The sequence below is a fragment of the Coloeus monedula genome (assembly GCF_965178545.1).
Source record: "Coloeus monedula genome assembly, chromosome: 10".
In the NCBI taxonomy this organism is placed as follows: domain Eukaryota; kingdom Metazoa; phylum Chordata; class Aves; order Passeriformes; family Corvidae; genus Coloeus; species Coloeus monedula.
This window is the reverse complement of record NC_138790.1, coordinates 24,960,587-24,976,189: the sequence shown is the minus strand read 5'-3', so window position 1 is coordinate 24,976,189 and position 15,603 is coordinate 24,960,587. Positions and strand designations below refer to the sequence as shown.

Here is a 15,603-nt window from a genome sequence, read left to right as displayed (position 1 = left end):
AGAATACCGAAACTAGATTGGTTTTTTTTAGCAGAGGTATTTATAGGCGACTCTTAACGAGTTACTTTAAATTACTTTTAAAGAAGGAAAGAAAGGGAGAGGGTGGAAGTGGGGATTTGTGGCAGGTGCCCTGTGGTCCCTGGGGGCGTGGGAGGGAGGATGTCACTCGCTGTGACTCCCTGCAGTCACCCACAGCCCCACGCAGAGATGATGCCACCCCCTCATCAAACCCAGTCATAAAATCATGGAATGGTTTGGGGTGGAAGGGACCTCAAAGCCCACCCAGTGCCACCTCTGCCATGGGCAGGGACACTTCCCACTGTCCCAGGCTGCTCCAAGCCCCATCCAACCTCACCTGGGACATTCCAGGGGCAGCCACAGCTTCTCTGGGAATTCCACCCCAACCCCTGCCCACCCTCCCAGGGAACAATTCCTGCCCAATCTCCCATCCAGCCCTGCCCTCTGGCAGTGGGAAGCCATTCCCTGTGTCCTGTCCCTCCATGCCTTGTCCCCAGTCCCTCTCCAGCTCTCCTGGAGCCCCTTTAGGCCCTGCAAGGGGCTCTGAGCTCTCCCTGGAGCCTTCTCCTCTCCAGGTGAGCACCCCCAGCTCTCCCAGCCTGGTTCCAGAGGGGCTCCAGCCCTGGAGCAGCTCCGGGGCCTCCTCTGGGCTCTCTCCAGCAGCTCCCCGCCCTCTCGGTGTTGGATCCCAGGGCTGGAGCCAGCTCTGAGTGGGTCAAAGGGGCAGAATCCCCCCTCCCCTGCTGCCCACACTGTGGGATCAGCCCAGCACACGGGGATTTTGGGGCTGTCAGTGCTTGTGACCAGGTCAGGCTGAGCTTCTCTTCCACCAACACCCCCAAATCCTTTTCCTCGGGGCTGCTTTGGATCCATTCTCTAAGCAGCCTGTATTTATGCTTGGGATCACTTGGAATTGTCCCGACCCAACAACTACGGAAATAAAGAATAACCATTTTTTATATAACAAAAAAAACACAGTTACAATAGCTACAACAACATCAGCTAATAGCATAGTTATAATTAAAAAAAAAAAAAAAAAAAAAAAAAGGAATAATTTTTAAAAAATACCAAGAATATGGGATTTTGTGCCCGTCGGAGCGGTGTTTTCTCGCAGCCAGCCGGCGTTTCCCGCAGCTCCCGAGCGGCGGAGCCGGAGCCCGGCCCCGCTCCGCCCCCGCCCGCTCCGCCCGGGGCCGCCCCGCGCCGGCGGCAGCTCCGGAGCGCGGGGGCGGCCCCGGGCCGGCGTTTCCCGTGCCCGGCGGGCAGCAGCGCTCCGGGCATCTCTGACACGGCTGCCCTCCGCTTCTCTCCGGCAGGATTCCCGGGAGGATGGCATGGATTTAGGCAGCGACGCCGGCAGCAGCCGCTCCAGCTCGGAATCCAACTCCAGCAAAGCCACGCCGTGCTCGGAGGGCAAGTCCTCGCCGTCCCCCAGCAGCCTGGACCTGGCGGCGCTGGAGGACTCGGAGGAGGAGGAGGAAGAGGAGGAGGAGGAGGAGGACGGGGGCTCCCCGCCGTCCCCGCCGCGCTGCCCCGCCGCCCATGGCCGGAGCGGCCCCGCGGCCGCTGCCCGGCGCTGCCCCCGCCCGCGGCCCCCGCCCCGCACGGACCCCGCGCAGCGGCGGCGCGGAGCGGCCGCGGGCCCGGGCGGGCGGCGGAGCGCAGGGGCGCGGCCCCCCCGGGACCCGCAGCCCCCGGCCATGGACTGGGCAGCCCTGGAGCGGCACCTGGCCGGGCTGCAGTGCCGGGAGCAGGAGCGCAACCCGCGGGCCAGCCCCGCCTCGGTGAGTGGGGAAGGCGGGGGGCGGCTGGGGGGGAGCGCGGATGGAGGGTGGAGCGGGGGATTGGTTTGGGCTGCTGGGATCCCACCTGGAGGGATGCTGCCAGGGCTGGCGGCTCCAGCAGGGGGATGTGGAGGTGCTGGAGAGAGGCCAGAGGAGGCCACGGAGATGCTCCGAGGGCTGGAGCCCCTCTGCTCTGGGAGAGCTGGGGGTGTTCACCTGGAGAAGGGAAGGATCCGGGGAGAAGCTCAGAGCCCTTGCAGGGCCTAAAGGGGCTCCAGGAGAGCTGCAGAGGGACTGGGGACAAGGCATGGAGGGACAGGACACAGGGAATGGCTTTAAGCTGCAGGATGGTAGATGTAGATTGGATATTGGGAAGGAATTGTTCCCTGGGAGGGTGGTGAGGCCCCGGCACAGGGTGCCCAGAGCAGCTGGGGCTGCCCCTGGATCCCTGGCAGTGCCCAAGGCCAGGTTGGACGGGGCTTGGAGCAGCCTGGGACAGTGGAAGGTGTCCCTGCTCATGGCAGGGAATGAGATGAGCTTTAATATCCCTTCCACCCCAAACCATTCCATGATTCTCAACTTTCCCGGAGCATCCTCGGGCACTAGTGGGTCTGGTTCCCTGCTGCTCCAGGGATGTGGCAGGGGCTGGTGCCTGTTCCCAGCAGGAGCGAGGTGCCGCCACCAGGCTGTGTCAGAGCCGGGTCCCCTTGGCGAGGCCAAGGAATATCAGCTTTTCCCAGGCTGGGAGCGGTGCCAGGCTGGCGCTGTGCTGCCCTTTCCTGAGGGAAAGAATCTCTCCCAAGGAGCCGGTGTCAGCCAGAATGAACCCCCCAGCGCTGTTTTACAGAAACCCCTGGAAACTGTGGCGTGATCCCATTATTTCGGGTGGTTTGGGAATTGCACAGAACTTCTGAGCCGCAGTGATGTGAGAGGAACAAGCACTGCAGACACGCCGGTGACACGGCAGGGCTGAGGCTCTTCCATAATGTATGAATTCCAAAGGAATCCACCAAATCTCTCCTGGAAGCTCTGCAGGAGCCTTTGGAAGGCTGATAAACGCTGTGTGCCTCACCAGCCCTACCCCGTGGCCTTGCCTCTGGCACACAGGATTTTTTTCCATGATTTTTTTTGGTATTTAAAAGGCATTCCATGCCCTAACTTCCTGTGAAGTCACCTCGCTCAGGGAGGTGGGGATTTCCCCCTGAATCCTTGAATTACAACTAATTGGTGACAAATCTGGGTGGGTGCTGGGCAGGATGAGTAAGCTGAGGGATGAGTGGGACTGCTGCCATGCAGGGATGCTTTTTTCCAAAGCCTGAACGCTGGAGCCTCGGTGCCTTGAGGAACTGACAGGTAACAGCTTTAATTACAGTCATTTGTGCAGGAACTCAGCCTGAAAAAAGGAAAAAAAACCCCACCAAACTGTCCCCCCCTCACCTCATTTTTGTGGTTTGGGAGCTGATTTCCCCAGCATTATCTGCTCAGCTCTGCTGGCACTGCTGGAAACTCTTTGCCTCCAGGCATGAGCTTAACCAGGTGAGCTGTCACCGAAGGAATTCTACCCCTGTCAGGATTTTCCTCCTCCATGCTCCCATTCCCTCCTACAAGCACAGAGGAATTCGGGCTGCCTCATGCCCTGACTAGTCCTTGTGGAGAGTCTCGTGCCGTGCAGATCCCAGGCTGGAACGAGCCTGTATGGATGCTCCACTGTGGGCAGGGATGAGCCAGGACATGGAGAGCCTCTCCCATGGCTGGGACTGAGCTCCAGGTCTCTTTGCTGCCCGCAGCTGGAGTTTTCCCCTCTACACATGTGGCTTTTCCAGTGTTTGTGGCCCTGGAGAGACTTTCCTCAACTCCCCAGCTGTCCTGGAGGCACCTTTGCTCCAGGATTCCCCTTCCCTTGGCTCCCAGGGAGGAAGAGGAGGTGTTCCAGCTCTGCTCCTTCCACTTCCCACCTGGATCAAAGGGAAAGGGCTGCTGGCAGCAGCGCAGCCCCTGCTGGGCAGGGACATTTCCCCTCCTGGCTGGCTGGGAAGCAGGGTTTGATGTCCCCATGTCACCTCCTGTCCCTCCCTGACAGTGTCTGCGGCACCCAGCGTGTCCCACGAGCTGTGTGGACCTAAAACCTTCAAGGCTGAACCAGATTGAAGTGAAAATCCCTCTTTTGATTTTTTTTTTTTCCCTGCCCTTGACGTTCCCCCGCGGTTCAGTGTTTATAACAAACCCCTGCCTTGCCCTGCTGGGAACCCAAGTGTTTGTAAACATGGGAATCATGGAGAGAAGGCAGCCAGGAAGCAAATACAGGGAAGATGGACTGGATTGCTCCAACTACTAGCAGGATATCTCAGGAAAAGGGAATTTCCAGTAGGATAGGCCTTGGCTGGGGCAGGGAGTCAGGGTGGGATGTGAAAGCAGCTTGGAGCGGAGGTGTTTCCTAGGCTGGTCGCTGTTCCCAGGAATCCAGAGAGGTGTTTCATTGAGATGATTTTATGCAGATCATTGATGAGGATGATTAAAATCGAGTTCTTTCTGCTGGCAGGACCTGTGTTTTATTAGGGTTTATCGGGCCCCAAGGCAGGGTGGGGCAGGGGTCACCACGGGGACAGGAGTGACCCGTCAGGGGTCGGTCTGGGCTCAGCTTTGCGGCTCCCTGGGGCTGTGCTCCTTTCCATCAGATCCCTCCCTGCTCCATCCCTCTTCCCTGGCCCTGACTGAGCATCCCCACCTGGATTCAGGAATTTCTGCTGATCCCATGCCCTTGAAAGCCCACGCTGACTGTGCTGAGGCCTTGCTGAGGGACATGGATCGTGCTGGAGTCACAGGAGAAGGAAATTCCCACTCCTAAGGAAGCTCTACCATGGTTTTAGGAGGTTTTCCCAGCCAGGAAGGTCTGGGCTGGAATGCAAGGAGGGGTTGGGAATGCTGCAGCTGGACTAAATAAAAAGTGTAAGTGATGAGGGACCTTCAGTCCCATCCATAGGTGCAGAGATGTGCCCTGAGTTGCTGGGAAGGCTGGAAAAGGGAATATTAATGCCATGGGAAGGGCTGTTGTTCAGCTTCCAGGTGGGATTACACAGCACAGACGGGATGTGAGGGCCAGGGCTGCTCCCTCAGGGTGAAGGTGCCTGAGAAACTCCTACCGGGAAATTTGGGAAGGATTTGGCAGCTTCTGCTTGGCACTGAGAGAACCCCAGGCCCAGTGGGGTGGGATGGCCATGGATGTGTCCATCCTGGATATTCCATGTCCATGGGCAGGTTGTGTGGGGTGGCTGGAATGCCTCCAGCTCTGTGATGCCCTCTGGGAGGGTCCCGTGGGCCAGGTGGGCAGAGGATGTCTAGAAATGGAGAATATTCCCTTCTTTCCCCCAAATAAGGGTGGCTTTGGAGCTGCTTTGAGTGGATGAGGTCCCACCAAGCCTGGTGGGCTGTATCAGATGACTCCTGAGTTTTCTGGACTCCACCTAAGAGGAGAGACATCTTTCCTGGAGGCACCTGGTGCTCGGAAGGTTCCTACAGAGATGCTTGGCTCAATCTCCTCCCCCAGCTGCAGGAAGCCACCCCCTCCCAGTTTTTAATTTTTCCTCCTTTCCTCAACCCCTGGTTGCATCCAGAGTGGCACCAAATGTGCCATGGGATGATTTACGGCCCTTAGGAGCCATGGAGGTGCCGGGGAAGCGGCGAGGCTCCGCTTGCCGTGCCTCTAATGGCTCGAATCAAATCCAAATCAGCCTTAATGGCTTTAATATTCCTCCCATCGCCTCTCTGAGGATGGGAATTACAATCAATGGGATGGATTGGCTGGGAGGAATATCTGCAAATCCTGGAGTCAATTAAAGCAACACTTGCAGGAGGGGAAGTGGCTCGGGCAGAGACTCGGCTGTGACAGGCTGGGCAGGGAGAGAGGGAGGGAATTGCCGAAGGAATTTTGCTGCCCACAAGGCTTAGTGCTGCTAAAAGCTCATCCCTGCAGCTTCCAGGACTTCTGCAGGAGCCTTTCAGGTGGGGAAGGATGTGCTGGAGTCTCTGTTTTACCTTTTCATCCCTGGAATGCTCCTGCCTGTGCTGTGAGACGGATCGATGCCGCCTATCCTGTCCCTGTGGTGGTGAATCCAAGGGATCACACATCTGTCCAGGTGCTTGGACTCCTGCATTTCCAGTGGGTCAGGAAGTTAAATTTGTATCTTTCTGACTGCTTTGGTCCTCCAGGCTGCCCTGAGCCTCTGGAGGTGGGCACGGTGCTCCTGCTTCCATCAGAGCTGTTCCACCCGGCTGCCCATGGAGCACCTTGGGAGTGACCCTGAAGGGCAGCAAAGAGCATCCAGAGGCCTGAACTCACCTTGGGGAGGCTGGGAAAGTTTCAGCTCTGCGTTTGAGAGCAGCTGGAAACCTCCTGGGAGTGTTCAAAAAGGTGGAAGTGGCACTTGGGGACGTGGTTTAACAGTGAACACGGTGGTGGTGGATTAATTTTTGGATTTGATGGTCTTAGAGGGCTTTCCCAACCTTAATGATTCCATGGAAAGACTTCAACCCAGGATATTCCGGAAGCTGTAGGATGGAATTTAGCATGGACCATGTGAATAGCTCTTTCTTCTGCCTGTGTCTCTCTGAAAATTTGAAACTTAATTCAAAGCGGGGGCTAAAATCTTGAAATAAGTGAATAATTGGCCATGGGCAGGGATCTGACTTTCATGGATCAGAGCAGCCAGAATGGAAGCAGAAATGTATGGAGCAGCTTGGCAAGAGGGAGGAGAGGAGTGGAGCCAGCAGGTGCTTGTTTGAGCCTTATGGAAATATTGGTGCAGCAGGATTTTCGGGAATGTGGGCCGGGATCAAGCCCAGACCTTTGGTGTAAAGCCTTGATCCACCTTGGAACGCTGTCCCAAACATTCAGGAGCAAATATTGGCTTGGAGGTTGTCCGTGGGTTGGCTCTCACTTCAGCTAAGCAATAATTGCTCGATCGAGCTGGCCCAAAGTGCGAGATCCCTCCTCCCCAGGGACGTGGTGTTGTCTGGGATGGGAGTGTTGGGAGCAGGGAACAGCCAGGGATTAACACCTGGAAGGAATTTTTCCAGCCAGGAACTGTCAGTGTGGGAATTTCTGCTTTCCAGAATCCGCCTTGGGGCTTGCAGGAAATTGTGTTTCTGTCATTGCTCAGGCAGACCTTCCCTGTCCACCTGCGAGCTCCTGTCCCTGCTGCACCTGAGCACTGAACTCCTCACCTGGAAAAGGGAAAGTCGGGATCAGGGAGGTTCTCCAGGGCACCTAATTTGTTGTGAAGTGTTGATGTGGAAAAGTGTGGAAAAAGCTGTAATTCCAGTCAAAACACGGCTTTGTTCCAGGGATGGAATGATCCATCCCTGCTGCTGGTGGAACAGGAGAGCCCTGGACTTTGGCCGCTTCCCACCCAGCTCAAAGGTTGGCTGGGAGATTCCTGGTCCTGCCCCAGTGAGCAGTGCCATTCCCTTGGGAAAACATCCGTCGGAATTATCAAGCTGGTGGTTATTCCATAGATTGGAGGGATGTGCCCTTGCTGCTTCCAAACCCGGGCTGGGCAAAACTGCAAGGATTCATAATCCCGAGGGAACACTTGATTCCCACTGCTGCTGCTGAGCCTTTCCATGAAGGAAGTGCCAAAGACAAGGGAGAACAGCCTATGGGTTCTGTGGGGATGGATGATTCTCCTTTATCCCAGTGCTGCTATAATGTGAATTCCTCCAGCTGATGGATCCCAGTCGGCTGGTGAGTGAATGCTTCCTGTGGGATGTGGAAAAGCTGGAAAAGTTGGACTTTTCTAGCACTAATGGTGGTGCAGGCAGCAGTAAATCTCCCTTTAATGTGACGCTGAGGGATCATATCCATGATCTGGCTCTGTAAAACCAGTAAGTTTGTTATAAATGAGTATTTTTGGTGTTTGGGAATCACAAGTAGGAAATCCAAAGGATTTCCAAGGAGAGGAGTGAGCCTTTATGCCAGGCAAAGTTTGGAATATCTCAGAACATTGGTTTTTAAAAAAGGGAGATTCTGAAGCCCTGCACCCCTCCCCTAATCCTTCAAATTCCCACTTGAACTGAAGTGTCTCAGGTTGGAATAGCAGCAGGCAACAGGAATTTTGATTTCCTGGGATAGTAATTATGTGCTTAGGCAAATATTCCTCGCTTATTAAGTGGGATAAATGCAAGGCAGGGGGGGTTTAATTCTCACAACTGCCCTGTGCTGTGCAAAACCTGTAATTTTTCCTATGGATGCTCTGCCTGTGGGATGGGGTGTCTGGAACACCTGGAGCTGTGGAAAATCCAGGTGCACGTGGAGGGAGAAATTGCAGGCAGAGGATATTTAAAAACTAGAGGAAAAGGGGTTTTTCAACTCAAACCGTGTTGAAGATCTGCTGAGGAGCACTGGAAAGCCAGGATTGTCCTGACTCCAAAATTCCAGGGACCTCTGGGAGGTTCTAAATATTCTAAATGATTTAAATATTGCTTAAATATTCAAAGATTTGTTTAAATATTCTAAATACTGCTCCAAATGCCCCCAAACCCTTCAGAGTGTCTTTCTGTGAGCAGCAGGATTGCCTCAGCAGTGATAAGAGCAGCAGGAATTGTGATTTATTTCCTTCTTCCTCTCTGCCTGGATTTAAGGTGGTTTGGATTTAACTGGTTGGAAAATCAGGTGCAGCACTTGATCATTTTATAAAGTTTGTGGAGAAACTGGGAAGAAGTTGCTCAAAGCATCATTTTTCCTACTCCTAACAGCAAAAAATCAGGAAGATGAATACTGGTGACATCAATTTGTGTCCCCATCTCCTCAGGATGTGGCGCAGCCCAAGGGAGCTTCAAGGGAGCTCAGTTTTAGTGGGGAAAATGGGCTTTTTTGAGGGGAAAACCTTTTGTAAGGATACATAAAATCCCAGTGTTAATTCCCCAGAGTTGGCTGTAATCCCCACTGGGAGGAAATGGGATTTCCCAGTGCCTCACTGTAGGTGTTAATTTTACTTTATAAAAGTGAAGCTGTTTAAAATAATCCCGTCCTCTGCTCAGTTCGGTGTTTTCCAAGGCTGGACACCGTGATCCCGGAATTCCTGTGGAATGCTGGGCACAGTGACACTGCTGAGGGGGCTGAGGAGAAGCAGAGTTTGGTGTATTTAGGCTCTTCAATCCCAAATAATTCAGCTTTTGTGTGAGCTTTTCTTTAGTCAGAACTAAGAAGATTTAAAAATCTCTCTTCCAGCTCTCGCTCTGAAATCAATCCTGCTCCAGCAGAGCACCCATGGATTCAGTGGAAAATGATTTTCCCTCTTCCAATTATCCTTTCACACGAGGTGCTCCATAATCCCTCTGTCTCTGGAGGTTTTCCAGCTTTTCCAGGCCCTCGGATCATTTTGGGGCACCTCATCTTTCCCTGTGGAGTCGTTTGCGTCACGGCAGTGGGAGATCTTATTTATAGCCCCCATCTGGGAGTGCAGCTCCGTGATCTATAGATCTCCTTTAACGAGAAAATCACACCCAGGGCCATTTATTCCTGCTGCTTCCTCTGGAAATCCGAGAGGAAATAGGATTTCCAAGGCAAGAGAAGTGCCAGGCTGAGATTTAATCCTCTCCCTGGTAGAGGCAACATTCAAAAAGAAAAGAGAACTCTACTGAAGCGCTGAATTCTTTATGCACACAAAAGCTGCTGGCGCGTGTGGCCCGTGGGGAACCCAAATGCTTTTAGTGAGTTATTAAAAATTGAATCCAAACTTTTTATTCCGTGTAATTCCTAGATTGGATTTATTAAAGAGGGATTTGGGGAAATAGCAGCATTCTGAACCAGGGTCATGTTCTTCTCTGGCTCCTTGGCCTGGGAGGTGTTTGATGATCAACTGTTCTTAGTAGTTAAGAAAAAAATAATTCTGGGAATCATTTTTCCATCTGGAATTCCCTCTGTTTTGCATTTGCATTAATTCATAATATCCAGGCTCTTTGCATTTCTCCTGGCACATTGCAGCTGGCCTTTCCTTTCTTCTGCTGCTTTCTCATCTATTATTTCTTAGTTTAAAAGCACAAAGGCAACTTTCAGCTGTGCCTTGCAAAGATCCAAGAGGCCTTTTCCTGGGAAAAGGAATCCCAGCTTGTGACTTCCCTAGGCTGACCTGGGAGCTCTTGGGAGCAGCAGGGAAACATCCTGCTGGGAAAACACCTCCAGGACCTTTTCCAAGTGTCTGTTGCTGGGAAGGGTAGAGTAGGTGAAAAGTAGGATGTGCTCCTGAAAACCTTGGATACAGCCTTGACCCCCTCTTCTCCTGGGATTCCTTTAAATCCATCCTCCAGTGACCAAACTGGCCGATATTTCCATATATTAATAATATTTAAACAGCTCAAAATAGGTGCTCAGAGCTCAGCCAGCCCTTCTCCCTGCTCAAAGGCTGCAGGAATTATGCCTATTCCTAGGAAATCCCAATCCAGGCTGTCCATAAGTCACATGGATAAGGTTTTCCCACATTTTACACCTGTCCCCGTGTGCCATATTCCATATAAATAAATTTATTTTGCTTGATATAAGATGCAAGGTGAGCTTTGGCAGTGCTGATCCTGGGCTGTTCCCCATCCCTTCCCTCTGGCATGGAGCAGGAATATGTGTTATTCCCAGGAAACTCTGCTGCTGTTTCGGGATAATTCTGGTGCTCCATTTCCCATCCCTCCTTCCTTGTTATCCATGCATTTCATACTCCTAGAACGACTGGGATGCAGAATTGGAATTGCTGCTACTAAGGAGAGATCCTGCAGCATCCAAAAACAATTCCAGGGGCTTCCACAGCTGTGCAGGGGAACGCTGGAGGCCTTTGGGAACGCTGGGGGCCTTTGGGAGTTCTGGAGGCCTTTGGGAGTTCTGGAGGCCTTTGGGAATGCTGGAGGCTTTTGGGAATGCTGGAGGCCTTTGGGAATGCTGGAGGCCTTTGGGAGTTCTGGAGGCCTTTGGGAGTTCTGGAGGCCTTTGGGAATGCTGGAGGCCTTTGGGAATGCTGGAGGCCTTTGGGAGTTCTGGAGGCCTTTGGGAGTTCTGGAGGCTTTTGGGAATGCTGGAGGCCTTTGGGAATGCTGGAGGCCTTTGGGAGTTCTGGAGGCCTTTGGGAATGCTGGAGGCTTTTGGGAATGCTGGAGGCCTTTGGGAATGCTGGAGGCTTTTGGGAATGCTGGAGGCCTTTGGGAATGCTGGAGGCCTTTGGGAGTTCTGGAGGCCTTTGGGAGTTCTGGAGGCTTTTGGGAATGCTGGAGGCTTTTGGGAATGCTGGAGGCCTTTGGGAATGCTGGAGCTTAGAGCCAGCGCTGCCTGGAGGATCCCACACTCTGCTTAAGGCCCTGTTAATGGCTTTTAATTACTCTGGGGTTTGTGTTGGACCAAACAAAACCCAAAACAAACCGGAGTAGTTTGAGGCCTGGATCCAACCTCGAAGCTTTCCATGCCTTGATTCCCAAGAGAATCCCAGGGATGAGGTGTCAGTGAGGCAGCAGCTGCAGCTTTAGGAAGAGGATTTTTGCTGGTTACAGGAATAGGATATGGAGGGAAATCTGTAAACATGTAACTGGTGGGGAAATAACAGTTCACTGGAAAATAAACTTTCCCCAGGGAAAGCCACCAGCAGTATCCAGTGCCTTGGACATGCTGCTGCTGTTTCCAGCATGGAGATGAGAATTCCTTGGAGAAGCAGAGCATCCTGTGCTCCCCAACACAGCAGGGAGGTGTATTTTGTCCCTTAGAGCTGGAATTCCCTGCTGTAGCACCCAGTCTTCCCACTGCCATCTCCCTTTCCTCCCATGCCTCAGGGATTGGGTGTCCCCTGTTCCCTTTCTTCATTTTCTCCTGGAAATCCAGCTGTGCCAGTGGTTTCAGGCAGAGCCAGCCTCAGCTCCAGCACAGCCTGAGCCACGCCAGACAATGTCCTACATCCCAGGGGAACATGGAGAAACAGTGGGGCTGGAGCGTGGAGGGAAGGGAATGGGGTTGGGAAGGGTCTGGAGCCCCAGGAGGGGCTGAGGGAGCTGGGAAAGGGGCTCAGGCTGGAGCAAAGGAGGCTCAGGGGGGACCTTGTGGCTCTGCACAAGTCCCTGACAGGAGGGGGCAGCCGGGGAGGTCGGGCTCTGCTGGCAGGGAACAGGGACAGGAGAGAGGGAACGGCCTCAGGTTGCAGCAGAGAAGGCTTAGGTTGGATATTGGGAGAATTCCTTCCTGGGAAGCGTTGTCCAGCCCTGGCACAGCTGCCCAGGAGTCCCCATCCTTGGGTGGATTTAACAGCCTGTGGATGTGGCACTTGGGACATGGGGCAGTGGTGGCCTTGGCAGAGCTGGGAATGGTTGGACTCGATGGTCTGAGAGGGCTTTTCTAACCCAAACAATTCCATGGTCGATGGCTGTGAGCAAACAACCACAATTCTGAGGTTTCCAAACCAGGGCTCCTGCCTAGCTGCTGCTCCCGTTTCCTGTTAAAATTCCATTTATTATCCCTCTGCTCCAGGCTGGCAGCTCCTGGTGGAAGTGATGGAGAGAGAAGCTGTGAGCAGAGACACAACCCTGCTCCGAGGCTTTTCTTTCCATGGGCAGCTTCTCCCCAGCTCCTTTTGTGCTGACAGTTTGGGAGAGTCCAGAAATCCGAGCCCTAATTCCTCTGGAGGAGTCGTCTGAGGCCAGAAACAGCCTCTGCTTAATGGCATGGCCACAGCTGGTGCCAACACCTGATTGCTGAGGAGATCCTAAGGCTGTGGAAAAACATCCCTGGGCTTGTTTGCTGGAATGGGGCTTTTTCTTTGATGGAGGGGTCGAATGGGGGATTTAATTCCCTGGAATGAAATGGAGAAGTCCAACATGACATGAAACGCAGAGGGATGGAGCACCTGCAGGGGCTGCACTGGGGCCAGGGAGGGGTTTATGTGCAGCAGCCCCTCTTTTTGCCCTATATTTGACTTTTCAGATGTCTTCACGAGTGTTCCAAGCCTTTTTTCACTGCTTAATTCCCATTATTTGAACTTGAAAATGATCCTGGGGTAGTGCATGGGGCTGGGACACAACGTTGGTTCTGCTGGAAAAGGGCTTGGAGCGAGGATCTCTGCCCTGCAGGAATGTGATGCTCAGGGAAGCTCAGCAGACAGCCCCTGGCTTGGGAACAATCGGGAATTCTCTGCCCTTTGCCCTCGGGAACGAGGCGTTACTGTGTGCAAGTGCAGCCTGGGATGATGGGATGCCCCGGGGTGCTCCTGCTTCCAGCTGTTTTCAGCATTCCCAGGAATTTTCACGTTTGAAGCTGCAGGTCAGGCTGTGGTGTTCATTTGTGTTTATATGATACAAGCAGGGAATGGTTTGGGATGGAAGGGACCTTAAATCCCATCCCATTCCATGGGCAGGGACACCCTCTCCTCTCCATCCCTGCTCCAAGCCCCATCCATCCCTGGATCCAGGGGTCCAGGGGCAACCACAGCTTCTCTGGGCACCCTGTGCCAAGGCCTCACAGGGAGGAATTTCCTCCTTCCTAATCCCTCTGTTGTCCTGTGACTTCATCCCAGGATAAAATTTACACCTTATCCTTAGTGCTCATCCCAATGAATCCTCCGGGAGTGAGCTCTGCCTTTCCTGGGCATTCCTGCCACCAGAAACTCCACGCCTTAACTCAAAGGCTCGATCTGGTGGTGTAAATGGAAAACAAAAATCCCAAATCCAACCTCCAATAACCCCCTCGCATGCCTGTCTGGAAAAACTGGCCCGGTTCCAGCAGACACCTTACAATGAACCACCCGGGATCTCCACCCTGTGGAAAGACTCCAGGAAAACCAGGCACTGAAGGAGCAGGAAAAGCTGCAGGCTGCTGGAGCAGGAGGGAAAGAATGCCTGAGGTAGAACACGAGAGGGGAAAAAAGGAGATTGAAGAGAGCAGAGTTGTTTTCTTGCTCTTATATGGTGCTGCTGTGCCACCAGCAGCTCCCTCGCTCCATGACTAATGAGGCTCAGCTGGGATCCACCCTTGCTTATCCTGTTATTTTTAGCTTTTTCCAGCCTCCTGCTCGCCGTGCCTGCCCTGTCTTATTTGAAATACTGAGTCTGCAACCTGGCAGCCTCCCTCGGGGGCCAGAAATGGGATTTCTTATCCCTGAGGGAATTGTTTTTGGAGTCGGCAGCGATACCCATTGAAGAGGAGTCACCTTTGTGACCCCGGCAGCTCCAGACAAGAGGATTCATTTTTTTTCCTTTTTCCAGTGACCCTGGGGTTGGGAGGCAAACTCCAAAAACTCATCTTTGCATCCACTTTTTAAAGGCTGGAAATTGAAAATAAACCTGAAGCAAGAGCAGGGCTTTATTCAGCCCAGGACAGCAGGGATTATATGGAAATGTCACTGGGGTGGGAGCAGGTACAGAAATCCCACATCCTCCACTTAGCAACCCTTCAGTTCCTGGTCTGGAGCCAAGAGCCATTTCTGGATGGAACATGAAGCCCTTTGAATTGTGGCAAAATCCCTGGAACTGCATGCCGAGCTGATTTAAATCCAGGGGATTAATTAATTAATTAATTAATCCTGAGTGTGGGGTGTCCAATGGGCTGCACCTGCATTTATCCAGCCACACAAACCAAGCTGTGTTTGCTCCATCCTTCCCAAATTCCCTGATCCCAGCAGTGGCAGGGCTGGAACCTCTCAGATTTGGGTGCATATTTTAAGGAGGCCCCTCAAAAAGAGTGGATTTCTGCCAAAACCTTGGAGTTACGGACATCAGCCTTTGGAGCTGAGGGAAAAATCCCCTTCTATTTCTGTCCTGACCATGACTCAGAGGAAGATTTGTCCCTGCAAAGTCACTCCTTTTTTGAGGAGGCATTTACAGGCTGCTGCCGTCACCTGTTGGGCTCAGGATATTCCTATTTTTGGTATTTAAAAAGACAAGTTTTCATTCCTCACCGACTTTGTAGTGTGCTGTGTTTGTTTTTTCAGCCTGCAAGCCCCAGTGCTGGGCTTTTCCCACCCCTTTTGCAATTAAAATTACAAAATAAAGCCAGAAAGAAATGAGGCCTCTCAGCTGCTGCCGCCAGGAAGCACAAAGGGAAGAGGAAGGGATGGATGGGCTGGAGGTGATAGCAGTGGGATAATCCCATCCTCATCCCCAGTCTCAGGTTTTGCCCTCTGGCTCAGTGCTTGGTTGTAATTAATAACTGGAATTTCATGGTTGGATAAATGCAGGTGCAGCCCATTGGACACCTCACACTCAGGATTAATTAATTAATTAGTCGCCTGGATTTAAATCAGCTTGGTTCCTTCTGACTGCATGACCAGCCTGCAATTCCAGGGGTTTTGCCACAATTCGAAGAGCTTCGTATTCCATCCAGAAATATTCCCCAGACCAGGAACTGAAGGGTTGAGTAGGGAACATGAAATTTCTGCTTGTGCTTCCAATCCAGCAAGGTTTCCACACAATTCCTGCTGTCCCACCCTGGCCTTCATCCTCAGGGAAAATCCCTTGTTGGGCCATTTTTGCCCTCTTGGAAAAACTCCATTGATTTCTCTCCCTGCTGCTGTTTTAGTGGGGCTGGGAGCAATTCCATACTTTTCAAATCTCTTTTCAAATATAGCAAATTTATACTGGAAAAAGGAAAACGAACCAAATAAATGGGAGAGGAGGGATAGGGAAATCTGCCTGGGAGCTGCAGGACAAGCCTGGATGTGCTGCCCATGGATTGGAGCAGGGCTGATAAAACTTCTCCTAAATTTGTTATCAGAAATCAGATGGGAGGGGGGGGGGTGTCACTTATGGGTCACTTTTAATGCTTTGGGCCTATTCTGGATCAACATGGATA

The 15,603-nt window shown here is 52.7% G+C and overlaps 1 protein-coding gene across 1 annotated transcript in view; it reads left to right on the top strand.

Moving 5' to 3' along the window:
* Positions 1-1,246: 1,246 nt before the first annotated feature.
* The window catches only part of LOC309576403 (schwannomin-interacting protein 1), a 36,418-nt gene continuing 22,061 nt past the window's right edge, over positions 1,247-15,603 (top strand). Inside the window, exon 1 of the mRNA XM_082287683.1 lies at positions 1,247-1,802. Within this exon, the coding sequence (XP_082143809.1) occupies positions 1,353-1,802 (450 nt within the window). The 5' untranslated portion in view covers positions 1,247-1,352. The remainder of the gene's footprint in view (positions 1,803-15,603) is intronic.